Genomic DNA, 17,335 nt, shown 5'->3' with positions numbered 1-17,335 from the left:
TGTTCCCCGACTCAGAACAGAACCTAGGTTTTTGTTTTTCATATTTTGATCAATACTTTATTTCTGTCATGTTCACTTCCACTATTCATTTTTTTAAGGCAACATGATGCTGTTCACTTTAAATAAACCCTTACAAGTGAGGAAGGGCGGTTTCCACCACACTGTCCTGAGCTCCATCCTACAGTTTCTAGGCCCTGCAGTTGCCCAGGGCCAAGGCAAGTGAGGGCTCTAAAATGCTACTCTGGGTTAAAGTCTGCCCGAGGGACCACCCTGGCTTTGCAACTCTGTGAGAGGAAGAAGCCTTTCCCCTCGACGCCAACTACGGTTCCTCTCTGAAGATCACCACCCACCATGCTGCCTCTCGCATGTTCCCTACTCGCTTACTGTTCCATCCCACTCACCTGCCCATTGTCTCCATGCTCGTTGTCTTCTGCATTCTTTGGAAATTGCTTTTATTCCATTTCTCTTTGTTCTTTGCATGTAGGAATGAAAATATCTGAAAGGGGGAGGTGTGAGAGAGGCGTGCTGTGACAGGGACACAGGGCAGAGGCGCAGGGGACTCTCCATAGTGTAAACACAATACGTGCCTGAATGTGTGTGGGGGGTGTTTGGGAAATAGGAGTCTGGGGGTTGCAAATGAAAAGATTTCCTTTAAAAGAATGAGCTCAGAGGTAGATAGAAGAGTAAGGAATTTGATGTGGACAGGTCTGAACAGACTAACTGTTGATATGAAGATTTATTTAAAAGGCTACCCACACACATATCCATGATGGTTTGCCAAGTATTATGAATGGACTGAAAAAGAAGTGAAGCTCTCAGGCCCTGGAATCAAAGTACGCACAGGTTCAAATCTCAACTCAAGTTCTGAGAAGCTGGTGCAATCTGAGCTATGTGCCCAACTTCTCAATTTCCTCATGTGTGAAATCAGGATAAATATAGTACTTACTTCATACAGTCACCACGGGAGAGGGAACGCGTGAAGCACTTAGCCTGGTGGCCCTGTGTACTGTAAGGGGCTTATGATTATTAGCCAAATTGTGGGGGCATTGGGTGCTAGAAGAGCATGCATAGCCAGCAAGAAGGCAGGTCAGCTGGACACTGGCACTCTGATCTTGGGCTGAAGCTACTGCCACTCAGTCATCACAGAATTGGGCTTTGTGGGTACCAGGGAATATATATATCTTCTCAAAAACTCCTTCACTAATAAACAACCAAGCTCCAGTGAGATTCAGCCAGCAAGCAGCACAGCCTGGCCTCGAAGGCCCTCAAGACACAACATCCCTTATTCTGTCCCATCACATTTCAGTTCCTGATGGCGGAACTTCCGGCATCACCAACACCACCTTTCCACCTTTCCATCTCCACATGTGTGCGTCGCTCATTCACCACACCTTGGCTGACCAGCAGGAGTGTGTGGATCCCTGTAGAAGATCCCAGGGATCAAAGAAGATTCAGTCCCTACATTCATGAAGCCAACTAAATCCATTGAACCAAAGCAATGTTGCACTGCGAAGGGAAGATCTCTAGAAACAAGGGTTCCATCTGTTGAGTCACTGCTGTCTCCTTATCATTTGGGACAGTGTCCGGGCATGATTGCATATTTGTTAAATGCTCGTCTGTGAGTGTGGCAGCCAGAAGCAAGGTGTGAGAGGATGTGTAGCAGGGGTGTTATCTTCTCTGAGCGGTCAGGAGAGGCTTCCTGTAGGAAGGGGTACTGAAAGGCAAGTGGATGCTAACTGGGTGAGGTGAGATAGGGAGAATCAGGGGTGGGTGGTGTGGTCACAGGGCACTGAGGAGCCCAGGAAGGCAGTTCTGCTGATTGTGCTGGGCATGTGAAAGGAAGTAGGGATAGGATGGGCCATGTTACAGTGAGTGCTGGCTGGTGCCGATAGGAATCAGACTACTTAGCGCAGGCATCCTCAAACTGTGGCCCACGGGCCACATGAAGCCATGTGAATTGTATTTGTTCCCATTTTGTTTTTTACTTCAAAATAAGATGTGTGCAGTGTGCATAGGAATTCGTTCATAGTTTTTTTTTTTAAGTATAGTCCGGCCCTCTAACGGTCTGAGGGACAGTGAATTGGCCCCCTTTTTAAAAAGTTTGAGGATGCCTGACCTAGCGTGTATGAGAGTCACATCACATTGATGACCATCATCTTACCACTAATTCATGACACTCTTATGTCAGTGGGCTAGGGAAAGCCATCCCATTCATCCAAGTCTATTGAGGACTGCAGTCTTTGTTGACAAAGTTACACCTCTGAACATAGCTTTTGGGGGATTATTTACATAGAGGACCTTATCCAATCCTCTCACCAGCCCTTTCAGGCAGGGTGTAAATAGGGCATTGGCATATAGAAGGAAAGGAAGCTCAGCAACATTATGTGACTGATGTGTGGCTGAACTGGAATATAACTCTGCCTTTGCTGTGGAGTTAGTAGAGTCCCTCCTAGCAAACTCTTACATTGAAGCCCTAACCCCCAGTATGGCTGTATTCAGAGGTAGAGTCTCTAAGGAAATAAGTAAAGTTAAATGAGGTCACATACAATGACCTTCTTCTATACAGTTCATGCCCTCAACACAAGAGACCTCAGATTCCTCTTCTCTCATCCGTTCACCCTGTGAGCACTCAGGGGAAAGGCCATTTGAGGACACCTCAGCTATCCACAACCAGGAAGTTGGCCCTCACCCCCGAACTGAATTGGCCAAGCCTGGCTGTTGTACTCCCAGCCTTCAGAACTGAGAGATAAAATAAATATCTATTGTTTAAGTGATCCAATCTGTGGTATTTGGCAACAGCACCCTGAGTACACTGAAGCCGTCTAGGTGTACACTGCTGTCATTATCTGCTATGACACACTTCTTTTCTTGGATTGTCAGTCCTAGGCCCTTCTACTGACCCTATTCCTTGCCACTGGCAGCCTCGATACCTAGAAGGGTAATAGCAGGTCAGTGATGGGGTGGCGCCTTGTCCCACCCTGTCCTCCCAGTTTTATTACGACTAGGGGATCAGTGTTCCCGGGCATGAAGACATGGGCAGGGCTGTACATTTGTGAGTGTCCTGGGTCAGGAGCAATGAAAGAGGTAGTTGAGAGGTAGAGCAATGAAAGACAGTTGCAGAGCTGATTCCAGGTCTATACAATTCGCATGTCATCACTTTACATGTGACTGATATCGACATCTTAGAACAGTAGGGCTGGGTGTCTTCTCTCTATGGCAGCAGAGCTGAGTACCAGATGCTGCTTCCCCTGGGTGCGTGAGTGAGAGAGTGTGTGTGTGTGCACACGTGCATGCTCACACACCGGGCAGATCCTCCAGTTCCTGGGTCTCCTCCGGTGATCCAGTGTCTATGTGTTAGCTATGTGGACCTCAGTGTTATCCAAGCTCTTTGGTCCTCCTCCTACTCATCTAGAAAATGGGGTTAATAACCTGCCTTGCACAGCATGACACCCATGCCTAGAAACCAGTACATATTTGGTAAATAGTAGATGTTGGCATTATGACTAACAACCCCATACACTTCTATCTTAAAATTCTAGAACTAATCATTAGCCCTCTTTGCCTTGGGCTAAAAGAATAAAACATTTACACGAGGGTGACTTCTGCACGGAGACAGTCATCTCGTAATCCATTTGGTCTCTGGGCCGGCTTGCTCCTGGTGTTGCTGTGTGCAGAAATAGCAGAATGCTCATTCTTTTTAGTAGAAGTTTATTGTTTTGGGAGCAAAAGGCCCTTCCCCTGAAATCTATAACTGAGCATGTGAAAGGCATCATCTTCTACGTGCTTGCAACTGACACTGTGCAAACCCAGCCCCTTGAGGTCTATTGACTACAGAGAGATACATCAGGGAGGTGAAGCAGGCATGTCTATCTTTGAAGTAGCAGAAATTCAAAAGCACAGGCATTCAGGCAGGCAGAGGAAGGAAGGAACATGCTGTACCCACCTGCCACTGCTGATGAGGGGCTTATTTCTAAGACACACACAGCACAATGCACACACAATGCAGAGAGGAAACAAAAGACATAGATCACACATTTCAGATGGTTGGTGGACAAAGTTTAGTTAATGTCAACGCTGAAGCTTGCTCAGGGTCTAAGGTGCACGTGGAAAAGGGGCTACCTGATCATCCTACTCCTCAAATGCTTCCCTCCAACCAAACTTCAGCAACTGAACAAACATACACACATAAAATATCACAACAAGCTGGCCCCGGTGTGAGATGTGGCACAAAGACAGGACACAGCAGTTATGGGAAGCTGGAGTGGGGGAGAGCTGAGGGCTTCACAGGGGCTGATCGTGGCTCCTGGGATCTTTCCCTCTATAGGAGTGAGAGAGGCCCTCGGAGAGGGTTTTCTGCTCTCCCCTTTGGATAGAACAGTCATCTGATGAGGACTTAGACTACTGCTCTGTTCTGATGAATGAGAAGGTCACATGTACTCAACGTGGGTAGCAGGATGGCAGCAGTTGACTTGGCTTAAACTTACATAAACTCCCTGGAATCATAGACTCTTACTACGGAAGGTTGAAATTATGTGTCCCCAGAGAACTGTAGATTGTACTACAATTGATATGACCCATGGTCCTATCAGTTTTGTGCAACCACCATTCAACTTGATCCTGAAATTGGTTTATTCCTTTTGTAAGGGCAAACCTCAATGACCAGGAGATAGCCATGCCCTTGTAAGCATCACTGTGTCACATGCTAGGTAAATGACAGGGAGAAGTATTTCTCGAAAGGTGGTTGAGCAGGATGGACACAGGCCAAGCAGTTGGAGCCTTCCTCCCTCCGGGGTCCCCCCAGCTCCTGCAGGTGACTGAGCCCGTTGCATCCAGGGCCTCCTGCACTCACCATACAATGTGATGCTGGCGTTGGTGTTCCCAAGCTTGTTTGCGGCCACACAAGTGTAGTTTCCATAATCCTTTTCTGAAACATTGAAGAAGGTCAACGTGGACATGTGGCCTTTATTCTCAATCCTCATACCATCCAGGCCAGTGGCTAACCTGCAACAGAGAAGGTGCCGTGGGTCTGGGTCTGTTCACAGGCTGAGGCTGCAAACAGAAGGCACTGAGAAACCCAGAGACAGTCCAGTTTAATTACAGGAGCTCCCTCCTCGCAAACCCTGTTCTCTTAAGAACCCAGTCTGCAAACTCAAATAGCAAACATCACAACCTCCCTCAGGAGAGGAAGGAAAGAACCATGGTGCTCAACAGACTGCATTTCCTGGCTTGTAGGCATCGAAGGCAGACATGTCAACATGCATCTCAGGTCCTGATAAAGGTCAGTTCATTTTGTCCACTTCCCGCCTTCCTCCACTTAAAAAATTCTAGTTCCGAAAGGATCCTCTGTTAGAAAGGAGGCTGCCCTGCATTTCTGTCTTGTCATCTTTCCCTTTTACTTCATCCTCCTCCTGATGAGTGATCCATCAGAGCCCCGTAAGTCCCAGTTTCAAGGTACCTGGTGTCTTCCTTGAACCACTGGAATTCAGCCATGGGGACCGCAGAGGCTTCACAGCTCAGGATTCCCTTCTGACCAACTGAAACACCAGTGTTCTTGGCTCTTGATATATATGGAGGATCTGTGGGGAAGGGGGGGGGGAATCCCAACACAGAGGGTGATTCCATGAAAGAGAATAAGGACACAGTCATTTGCTGTGTAAATAGAGTTCTCGTGACAACCTCTGTTCCAGGAAAATGAAAATTTAATAGAAGCTGCCTGAAGATATTGCATTCATCCTAACTTCCTTCTCCAGGCCTTGAAACCAGTTCAATTTTCTCCACTCACTGGAAGCTCTGACAGTCTCAGGAAGACTCCAGGGACACAGGCCATGGGGGTAATGATAGGGCAAAGCAAGCTGATCGTGTTTTCCTGTTGGTAGCACGTGGTTCATTCCCATCTTGTCCCCTTGGTCCCACACCCACTCCTCCCTTGGAAGCCCCTGGCCGCAGGTCCACTCACAGTTTACAGTGATTTTTACTTTCCTCACATCGGGTGCGGCCACATCATTCAAGGCGCTGCATTCATACTCCCCAGACTGGTCGCGTTTGATGTCTGAGATTTCCAGGTATTCATCCTCACTTACAAAGCCCTGGCCTTCTAGGGAGAAAGAAACAGAGAGGAAACAATAATAAATTGTGAGACCCAGGACAGAACCGTGTTCACATCTAGAGGCTTTGGGGAGAGGAGTAGGGAAAGCCACAGTAATGGGATTTGACCAGCACGCCAAAGACCAGGGTGCCATGTTGGTCCATCAGCATGGCAACTGAAGATGGAAATTCTCTGCTTGGGTATTGGGTCATGTATTTTTGGCCACATTGCTTTGATTTTGTAGACCATTTGATAAGAAAGAGATATCAAGGCCAAGCAAGGTGACTCACGTCTGTCATCCTAGCACTCTGGGAAGGCACGGCAAGAGGATCGCTTAAGCTCATGAGTTCAACTGAGCAAGACCTTATCTCTACTAAAAATAGAAAAACTAGCCAGGTATTGTATTTGCAAGCACCTATAGTCCCACCTACTTGGGAAGCTGAGGCAAGTGGATCCTTTGAGCCCAAGACCCTGAGGTTGCTTGAGCTATGATGATGCTATGGCACTCTACCTAGGGTGACAGAGCGAGACTCGATCACCTTTTTTTTTTTTTTTTGGAGACAATTATTTTTCTTATGTGGTTAGCATGAAGATGAACCAAGTACATAATAAATATTTGAATATATTAATAACAAGTATATCATTCAAGAGTATTAATAATTTAAAAATGAATTGTCATGATCAATAATAAAATAAAATATAAAATAACTTCAGGGTATGTTACTATGAACTACATCATAATTTTTCACTATGTAGAAATGCCTTTGGCATAATACAGAATACATCCCAGCAACTCTGAACCTGACAACTATGGACTTGGCCTTGGTTCCAGGAAGTAGCTGCTTTGTAGAACAAAAAAATAAACATTCTATAGTTTAATGTAAGTAAATGCAAACCCGCTGGTTCAATTTCAACCTGTGGTGGTGAAGATGGAGATGATCATGAGGGAAGGACCTCACACCTGCTATTTCATAGATGCTCAGTAAATATTTGCCAACACAAGATAAAACTCACAGCCCCAAATGCTGCATCTGCAGTGCCTAGAACGGCCTCATGGATTTAGTATCTGACTCTGTGGAGCGCTCTGGAGGATCCACACTTTGGTACTTGTGAAACTTGAAATTCTGACGCTTTGAACTCCGCTTTGCCTGCAAGCCACCTGTCCCTGTGCTTGCAATGATCTGGTCTACTTTATCCTGTATCCCACTCCCTGTAGTTCAGGGCAAACAGAACAGATCCTCTCTCTTCAAATGCAAATGTGCTGAGTCTGTCAGAACACTGGGTTCCCATGAAAACCAAGATGTTTGGGTTTTTTTGGAGTTTTTGGCCAGGGCTGGGTTTGAAACTGCCACCTCTGGTATATGGGGCCCTACTCCTTTGAGCCATAGGCGCTGCATGAAAACCAAGATGAAGGGCAAGGAGAAGGCAAAGCCATCTGCCACCGCCTTTCTTTCCCTGCTTCTTTCCATCCTTCCTTTTGGTAAGATCACAGCGCACTGCAGCTTTGAACTCTTAGACTCAAGCAATCGTCCCACTTCAGCCTCTCAAATTGCTAGAATTACAGGTATGCGCCACCACACCTGACCCATTTGTGTTTCTTACAGGCCTGATATATTTTTTATGCTCTAAGTGTTAGGGCTGAATTAGTTTTCAGAACAGTAAAAATTATAATATTCCCCACAACCCTTTGGAAACATAACTCAATCCAATGGTTCCTCTTTCAACCAAGTCTGGGTCCACTGCTGGTGTGGAGCAGGAAGGTCTGAGGGGGTCAGCCAGGGCACCCTGACTGCGCCCTGGGTCCATGCCTTGGGGAGCTTCAACCCCAACCTGCCCATTTCCAGATCACATGCTTTCCAGATCTCACTGCCTTCCCTGTCTCTATCCCCACCCAGGGTGTACCGTCAGTGTCTGGATGCTGGTTACCAACCTACTATAAAAATAAGTCACCTCAAATCAGCACCACTCTGGTAGGCCAGTCTCATGAAATTCCATGGAAGAAATACAGGTTTGGCCAGGGACGGGGAGTCACCTTGCAAGGCTGCCTTCCTAGAACCCAGGACCAGTCCATAGGTGTGAGGTTCAGAGTCACAGGGAAATCTAGCTGAACCCGTGTGAGGAGTAAATGAAGGGTGCAGTGTGGAGAAGCCTCTGAAGGGGAGAAATGGGACAACAGCCCCCACCTTCCCTGCTAGGGATCTCAGTGTTTCTACTGACTGGTTTTGCTGGCCCCAGATGGATATAGGCATCAGAGGGACACTCCAGAGCACAGGTGTCCTGGGACCTGGAAGAGGGCCACATGTACAGGGGCCTCAGGGTGGCACTGCTGGGTCAGAGCCCACTACCCCATCACACACAACCATCCGGGCTACTTCATATTCTAACTCCTCAAGTTTCATTAGGCAAAGGCAAACACCACCTCATTCTTTTCTCTTTATTCCTCTTAGATTTACAGAATATCATAATTGAAGGGGATTCTGAGATGATTTGTTCTGGGAAATTTAACAAGCAAAAAGTGCCAGTTGAACACTATAAGCATGTTTAAGGATTACTCAAACATGAAATCAAATGTGTTGAAGAGTAGGTGTGGTAGCAGGGGAAGGCTGGCCTTCTGCTGTGACGACTGCGTTCTTTTTTCAGTGTTCACTGCAGAGGACTGGCCACCAGTGGTCACACTGCTCTGAACACTTCCCCAAACAATCCGCAACTTGCAGAGGGCCCAAGAGGGGCTTTGGTCAGGGTCTCTGTTCCCCTTACCCAGGGGAGAAGGAGAAAGTCCCAGCTCATGCTGCACACGGACACCAGCCAGATGTCCTGACAGCCACTGATGAATGAATACCGTCTGACTTTGAAGCCTGGACCTGCACAGAGGGTGACATGCCATCAAAGAGGGCAAAGACCCCCAAGTAGAACAGATTGTGGACCTTCTACAGGGAGTTACCAGACCACTAGCCACTCTCCAGAATGTGGGGATTTCTTTTCACTATCTGTAATACTGTTTTTATGGGACAGTTATGTGACAGCCAAAAAGGAAGAAAAAGTGTTTCATGTTAAATGGGGATTGTTATGATAATACTACCACATTAAGTGACAGAATGAATTTTGTCAAGTTTGTACAATAAAGTAAGTGCTTCTCATATTTTAATTTGCATATAAATTCCACAGGGTTTTTTTTTTTTTTAAATATCGATTCTGATTCAGTCGACCTGAACTGGGGTCTGGGTTTCTAGCATGTGCTCAGGCGATGGCTCCACTATAGGACAGGCTGGGCCAGGCCCACACTCTGAGGAGTGAAGCCATGGACACCACTTAGGCTGCTTGGGGGCTCACCCCACTCACACACTAGTAACTACCCAGATGTCCGAAGCAGCCCCCTCGTTAAGAAGATATGACTGAGTGCCCCGTCAGCCAGAGCCCTGTGGAGTCTGCCTCCCTATAGACACTATTTTTGGAGTTTGAGGCTCAGTAGGATACACCGAAGGTGAGATACACCTTGGAGTTTCCTTTCCAATTCCCTCTATGATCTTCCTACAAAATGTGCTCCCTTCCCAAAAGTGTTCTTTGCTGAGAAGTGAGAAGAAGATGTTGAAACTTCTCTTCTTCTCAGGCTCAGGGCAGGAGATTTAGATGCTATTTTCTTTTTTCTTTTTTTTTGAGACAGTCTCTTCTTCTCAGGCTCAGGGCAGGAGATTTAGATGCTATTTTCTTTTTTTTGAGACAGTCTCTTCTTCTCAGGCTCAGGGCAGGAGATTTAGATGCTATTTTCTTTTTTATTTATTTATTTTTTTTGACAGTCTCATTCTGATGCCCTGGACAGATTGCATGACGTCGTGGCATCATCACAGCTCACAGCAACCTGAAACTCCTGAGCGCAAGAGATTCTCTCGCCTCCGCCTCCCAAGTAGCTGTGACTGCAGGTACCTACCACCATGCCAGGCTAGCTTTTTCTATATTTACTAGAGACAAGGTCTCATTCTTGCTCAGGCTGTCCTCCAAATCGTGCGCTCAAGCAATCCACCTGCTTCAGCCTCCCAATTTTCTTAACTACTTTGACTGCCAGGTGACAAGTTTAAAGCAGTTCACAGCTAGAGACACAGGAGGACACCAGGGTGAATGCTTTCCCTGCCCTCTCCCATTCTGGCCGCAATGGAAAATCCTAACTCCATGCTGCAGAGAAAGGGGTAGAAGGCAACAGATGTTTTAATCCTCTTTGCCAGCTGCCAGGAAGCCAAACTGCTCAGTATAGAGTTGGAGGTAGGGGGAAATTGGGGCAGGGAGAAACAGATGGGGGAGAAGGGGGGAGGAGGGAGGAAGAGGAAACAGGGAAGGAAAGAAGAGTGAGGACAGAGGCAGCGCAGGCCTGATAGCTTTGGAGCCACAGGAAAGATCCCAAAGACACATTCAAAGGAAATTGTTTTTAAAGGGCTATAGAGCTATAATATTTTCTCCATCAAAAGATATGAAAACAGAAAGAAACTCCAAGTCTTCTCACCAGTTATACTTTATAGTGAGATGTCCCGTAGGAAATCAGGGACCAGTGGCATTATGAACCTGCCCTAAACATTCAGCCATCCCAACGTAACATGATCATAAGCAACAGAATGTAGATTCTACATCTGGGGTCCTCAAACTATGGCCCGCGGGCCACATATGGCGGTGTGATTGTATTTGTTTCCGTTTTGTTTTTTGACTTCAAAATAAGATACGTGCTGTGTGCATAGGAATTTGCTCATAGTTTTTGTTTTTTTTTTTTTTAAACTATAGTTCAGCCCTCCAATGGTCTGAGGGACAGTGAACTGGCCCCCTGTTTAAAAAGTTTGAGGACCTCTGTTCTAAATCATTGGCAGAAATGCATAAAAGCAGGACTTATGTCTTTCCATCGAGGAATCACTTCAAAGAAAGTCAGTTCGGTCTGCCGTATTACCAAGATTATGGTCTGCAAGCTTAAAAATGGGGCAGTTCATCTGGGGATGTGGGAAAGAGCCATCTTCTCAAAGGCAGGAGACACAGCGGGTGACCTCCAGGTTCTGTGGGCACAGGGGTGGGGTTCTTCTGTAGAAATGCATGTTCTGACCCAGCACAGCCAGGGAGCACAAAGAACTTGACCTCATGAGCAAGGCCTACTCCCTGTGAGGAAGAGAGGAAGAGATGGAATTGCTCGGGAGGAGATGGTTCCCTGCCTGGCCTCTGGCCCTGACGGTACCCGCTGCTATTGAGTTCAACCCAATATGAGCCAGGTGTTGGGTTGAACAGTGGTGGTGGTGAAGGGTTAGGGAGAGATGTCACAGAAACGGGATCTTTCACCTTGGGTGGTCTACACTGGTCATGACCATGAATTGGTGGAATTCTGGTCATGAGCCCAGAATTCTAGGCAGGTTATATTTTCTGTTATCTGAGGCTCAGTTTTTCAATGTTTAGTTATTTCTAGCTTCCTCAAGTAAGGTATAGTGGGTCAGTAAGATTGATGATCGCCTGAAGAAACCTAAGCATTTGGTGAGGAAGAGATAAAAATGGAAATCTAGGGTAGAATCTAGAGGCTTCCTGACCTCCTCCTCCTTTCTATCTCTGACTGTCCCGTCCTTCCGTGCCATCTTTATCTCAGCCATCATTCTTGCATCCAATTTTCCCTTCTATTTTCTCAGACAATTCCTTAGAGTTACAAAGTTGGACATACCATGAGGGGTCAACTATTTTAGTCTTCCATTTTGGGGGACTGTAGAAATCCTGACAGAGTATCTTCTCTGTGAATACTCCCAGGGACAAGTTTGGAGGCAGCCTGTCCCTGTGCTAGACTATTCACACTGTTAAAAAAAATTATCTCCAGAATGAAGCAATCCTTGTCTGGCTTCTTCCTTTGAGAAGATTAAAAGTCACCTCCTTATATGGGCAGGGCTCTATCTATGGAAGTCACCCTGTGAGGTTAGATGCCTGCACCTGCCCCAGTGTTTGCCAGGGGACTGAACTGTCAGTAGGTGATGCACAGGAGACTGTGCCTGAACTGTGCTCTGTGGGGAGATGAGAGCAGAGTGGAGAGGATGGATTTTAGGAAGCTTTGACCCAATAAGGCCCAAATGCGGCCTGGCAGGCATGTTGTGTATTTGCTGAACCTTCTGTCCTAAACTTCTCGAGGGACAGATGGCCACAGGCAGGAGCCAGTGCTGTCCTGGCCCCACCCACCCTCCACTGCTTCCTGCCTTTGGGGTGTGTAGGGCCAGGTAGAGGCTGTCAGACGTTCGGTGGGTGGGGCAGGGGGAGGTGCCCAGCCCTGCCACTCATCCTTCTCTCTGCCCAGGATTATTTTAGATAATAGAACATACTGGTAATCACAGAATGAGCTGTGAGTAGATCAGAGCAACTACTTTACTGCTGACAAGCTGAACTGCTATCTGGGTGTGGAGCCCAAGGCTGACAGGAGGTTCTTGCCTTTCTCCCTGTGAACTCAAGACGGCTGGACTTGCACAGAGGGTGAGCTGGATGGGAGTGGTCAGTCATTGGCTTAATAGCGGGCCAAGAGTGGGTATTGTGCTGTAACGTGGAGCCCAGGGGAAGGAGGGCCCAGGTGGATCAGGAAGTGAGTGGTGACACAGGAGTGCTGCCCTAATGCTAGATGACAGCCTTGTCTCTGCCTAACTAGGCCCAATGGATGCCCTAGCAATCACCTCCCCAATTCCATTAGTTACCCTGCCTCACCCATGGGTGTGAGGCAGAAAAGCTGGTTTCTAGCAACAGAAGAGGGAGGAATAGGGTTTCTCCCTTCTTCATAGAGATCTCCTGGAATCCTCCTCGATCATTTACTTCCTGATACAACATCCTGCTTCTTTCTAAGGACAGACACATTAGAACCATGCTTAGGTTTGGAACTGGGGTAGGGTGTTAGCACGGGGGACATGGTGTGGCTCCCATATCCTGGGGCTTGGATTCTTTGCTGCTCCTCCTATAGAGCAGTCACCCCATTGCACCATCTAAATCTCAACAGTCCTGAGTAGAAATCACACCTTCGCTTCTTTCCCTGCTATGGCAGCCAGAGTGTGAGTTAAACGTACAGAATGTGTTTATACCATGCCTGACGGCCAGAGGCTTGAGAACTCTGAATCCTCACAGAACTCCCCCTCTGCTTCTTCCTGTGCCAGTCTTTGACCCCCGCCCCTACCAACATACGACAATCCTTCAGATCCTGCTGGCAACAGGCAGCTCTGGGCTCCTCCTCTTTAATTAAACCAAGGTGTGTGGACAGCAGTACATTGCAAACTTGCTTGCGCCCAACTCCCAGATTTGTTCCCTTCACTGCACTGGAGTTAATGAAAAGTATGATAAACCCACTGTTTCATTTCCCCTCAATTAAGACAAATAACTGAATGTGCATAAGTCATTCTGGTTTGGAGACTGAGACCCTGGTCAATGTCGCCCTTGCTGGCAGTGACAGAAGCTCTTAGTCTTGGGCTCAGACCACCTTGTCCAGGCTGCGGCCATCAGGTCCTGCTCCCAGGGAGGGGTGCTGTGCCCCCATCCAGGGATGCCTTGCTGGCTGCCTTCCCTAGGGCTGACAGGAAGCTGGGAAATGACAAGATGAATGTGTTACTGTGAAAGTTCACTGAGTTTCCAGTGGGGGAAGACTCCATTAATAGCAGTCTCCACAGCTGGGCGCTCAGAGGAATTCCGTGGCAGCAGTGGGGTGAGTTTCCTTGGTCCTTCCCTCCGGGCTCGGGTGATGGTGGAAGAAGCCCAGTATGATCCTGATTTTCCAGCTGGGGACAGCTGAGGGTGAGACAGAGAAGGTCTCAAGGGACCCATCCTATGTGACGGCCTGGAAAGATACACACACTGGGGGGCTTCAGCTCCTTGCCAGAAGACAGCCAAAGATGAGAAGACATAAAGGGTTTGGTCTGGTGGATGTGGGCAGGAGAGCAGAATGTCAAGGGGTCTCTCTGTAGACAGACAGAAAGCCCTTAGGACAGAAGTTCTCACTCCTGGTGGCTCATCAGAGTCAGCAGAGGAGCACTTTAAAAACAGATGCTAGTGTCCATGGCTACAGATGGACTGAATTGCCTGGGGAGGGGCCCGGGTGTCTGTATTCTCTGAAAATATCCCAGGGGACTCTAACATACAGCAAGGTGTGGAGTTCCAACCTTGCTGAGTTGAGGAGCTCTGTTTCTTTCACTTTCCCAGTGCTAGATCCACCTGTGGCCTTACTGGCTTCCCTTACTGATCAGTCACTTGGGGCCTAGGACTACACAAGGCCTGTGCACATGTCAGCACACGCTCAGACCTCCTGTTGGCTGTAGGCTGTTGTGCAAAACATACTGTCCCGACGTTCACACCAAAAGCTTTATTGCAAGTGAAGCTGGAAAAGGGGAGCTTGCCATGGGGTAATGACAACGAGGGTTGGGTGAAAGTCACGCGTGCTGTTCCTCAGGCTCCAAAGGCCATGGATTCCACAGACACTGGAGCAAGGAGCATGAAGATTAAGATACTTCTTTCCAAAGCACGGTGCGGACGTGGGTTTAGGTTGGCTTTACAGCCACTTTTGTTCACTTTCCTGTGATAGGTTCATTCTGAGTCAGAAGGATGGGGATGTAGGACTTTTGCAATCTTCTAGGTGATGATGCTGACCCGCTGGGAGTGATTCTGAGTGACACAGAAACAGGGAACCTGTGAGGATGAGGCAAATTCCTTTTGTGTGGAAGTATGTGCCAGGATCAGGGGTGGAAAAAAGAGAAAGATGGGGTGAGAGAGGAAAAAGGGGGGGGGGAAAGAAAGAGAAAACAATGCTGCCCAAAGCAGAAAGCTGAAATCCCTGATAGGCAAAAGCTTAAATCCATTTGATGAGCAGAGTAGTCTCTTTGGGTTCAACAAGATGCTGGCATATACATTCTAAAAAGTAGTTAACTATAAACTGAAACTATTCAGACCAAAACAATGTAGCAGTGAAAGAATAAAAATCATTATTTTTAAATAGCAGAGTTCCTTAAATAGCTAACTTATTGACAAAGTGTTTAAGTGCATTTGGAAAGTTTTTATTTATTTTACATGTTTTCCTCTTATGATTATTTCACTTGAAATCAACGAGGTTATTTCAATATTAATGACTAAAAATAAAATGAGTTCTGAGCAGCAAACTACTGGTTTAAAAAAAAAAAAAACTCAATAAGTTAAAAACAGCTACAAAAAAACCCTATCAAGTCATTGAATGAGACACTGCTTCTTTCATCTGCACGTCTTGTGGGAATGTTTGAGCCTCAGCAGGCCTGACTAGTCACCCATGCCCAGTTTCTTGATACGAGGAACAGAAATGTCTTATGCCACAGTGTGGTGTGCAGAGAGCCAACACGGTGTTACCTGAGGGCACGTTGAAAAAGTGGCTTTCTGAGACCAAAGAGGATTCCAGGGTAGGAATCCTCAGGAGGGGAGCAGTGTACAAAATCTTCAATTACTTAGAACATTAGACTAAGAGCTTCATCCCTTGCTTGGCTTTAGGGAAATTGAAACTTTGCTTCTCACATCAGCCACCTCTGACTCGTTTCCCTGGGGATTCAGTGATTTGTATACCAACATCAAGAATGCCTTTGATGGTTTATACAAAAGTTAGGTTAACTTTCAGCTATGTTTTCCTGGGACAATCTCAATTGGCACTTGTCTTCCCAACATAGTTATGAATAGTTACTGCCCACTCTCTAATGTGTGCTGGTCTGGGTGATAAAACAGGCAGCCGACATACTTCCAGCCGATTGCTAGGTCTGGCATCGGGCTGGGGGGCCTGGGCTGCTGCTGGCACCTTACTCTGCAGGTGGGGCTGCCTGACACGCCCATGTTTTAATTTAGCACGAGGCAGTGGCCCAGCCCCAAGGACCAAGGGTCAAATAAGATTCCAGGTTCTATCTTTCCCCTAGAGCTCCAGGCCCACCAGCTACACTCTTCTCCGGGGTGACATGAAAGAGCAGCTGGTTGGATCCCAACCCACCCAGAGGCTGGGGACATCTAGCATCACAGCCTCCCAGCTGGGGTTCCAGGGCTCCTGGCAGACCAGATACAAGACCTGTGCCTTTCTGGAATGATCTGGATGGAACAGCTATAAGGGGTTTTGGGGTATTGGAGAAATGGCCTTTTGAGGAAAAGCATAGCCCCGTTTCTGCGGCTGAGGCCTTGGTGGCCCCTGACTCCTCTTATTTCCTCTTATTTCCTTTCCTTTGACTCTGTCTTTTCTCCTCTTCCTATATCATTTCCCAACAGCAGAGCAGCAGGACAATGACACCAGTATCAACATTCATAAATATTTCCAAAATACTCGTACTGGCTTCCAGGCCAAGTACCCAGGACCCTAGGCAGCAGGAGCAGTGGGCAGGCCCCAGGCTCAGATGCCCTGCACACCCGGCAGAGCAGAAAGGGCTGAGCTCGGGAGCATCACGGGGCCATAGCGGTGACAGCAAGGCTTAGGAGCCAAGGGCAACATCAGTGCTGTGGTGGGGGAAGGTCCCTTTGGCAATTTTCCTGTCAAGGACTCTCCTCTCTGTGCTATTCAAGCCAGTTGGTCTCCCTCTTACCATCTAACCTGGACGATGATTAAACTGACCTCTCATCCAAGGTGTGTATTTTTCTGGATATTTCTGGTCTCTCTTCTTAGCCTGGTCACCTTAAAAGTCACTTGATGCACATGAACTTCTACGACTTCATGGCAGTAGTAGAAATAATGGAGAAAACCACTGAATTAGAGATCAGAAGACCTGGGATGTGATCCTGATTTTGTCACCCTGTGTTACGTGATTTCTGGTAAATGTTTCTAGTACGTTAAATGCTGATGGAAGTTTTTTTACTTCAAACATAAGAAATTGCACGGGATGAACTCCAAGATCACTATCAGCTTCAGTGTTTTGTAACCTTTCATAACCTCACCATACCATTTATGACCAGGAATCCTAGATAATTCCTTAGGTTCTAAAAACGTTGATAATCAGAGTTTGATTGACAGAGTCCCAACTCCCAAGCCTAGGGCGTGTGCACTGCAGAGCTGACCCAGGCCACCCAAACTTTATCTGAGGTCTTGACGATGCAGACACAAGAATAGAGACACCAGGACAATTTCAAGGAAGCTGTCATCTGTCATTGTGCTCTAGCTCCTTGGTGACAGGGAGGAAAGAGGTTTTGACAATTATGAAGGACTGTGTGTATCTGAAGGTAATGTCTTGAGTTAATGGGGGAAATTAATTCCTTTCCTTTCCCAGACTCCTATTCATGTAGATTTTGACAAGTAACTGT

At 47.1% G+C, this 17,335-nt stretch overlaps 1 protein-coding gene across 8 annotated transcripts in view; it reads right to left on the bottom strand.

The window, feature by feature from the left end:
• The window catches only part of OPCML (opioid binding protein/cell adhesion molecule like), a 1,112,106-nt gene that overhangs the window by 15,347 nt on the left and 1,079,424 nt on the right, over positions 1-17,335 (bottom strand). For 3 of the 8 annotated variants that reach the window (XM_053594858.1, XM_053594863.1, XM_053594856.1), the window contains 4 exons: positions 5,957-6,094; positions 5,456-5,576; positions 4,850-5,001; positions 3,944-3,970 (listed from right to left, as the gene is read on the bottom strand). In XM_053594858.1, the coding sequence (XP_053450833.1) occupies positions 3,944-3,970; positions 4,850-5,001; positions 5,456-5,576; positions 5,957-6,094 (438 nt within the window). The remainder of the gene's footprint in view (positions 1-3,943; positions 3,971-4,849; positions 5,002-5,455; positions 5,577-5,956; positions 6,095-17,335) is intronic. The other 5 variants (XM_053594859.1, XM_053594857.1, XM_053594862.1 and 2 more) reach the window with 3 other exon arrangements.

The sequence above is a fragment of the Nycticebus coucang genome, chromosome 6 (assembly GCF_027406575.1).
Source record: "Nycticebus coucang isolate mNycCou1 chromosome 6, mNycCou1.pri, whole genome shotgun sequence".
NCBI lineage: Eukaryota > Metazoa > Chordata > Mammalia > Primates > Lorisidae > Nycticebus > Nycticebus coucang.
This window is presented reverse-complemented; position numbering and strand designations above follow the sequence as displayed.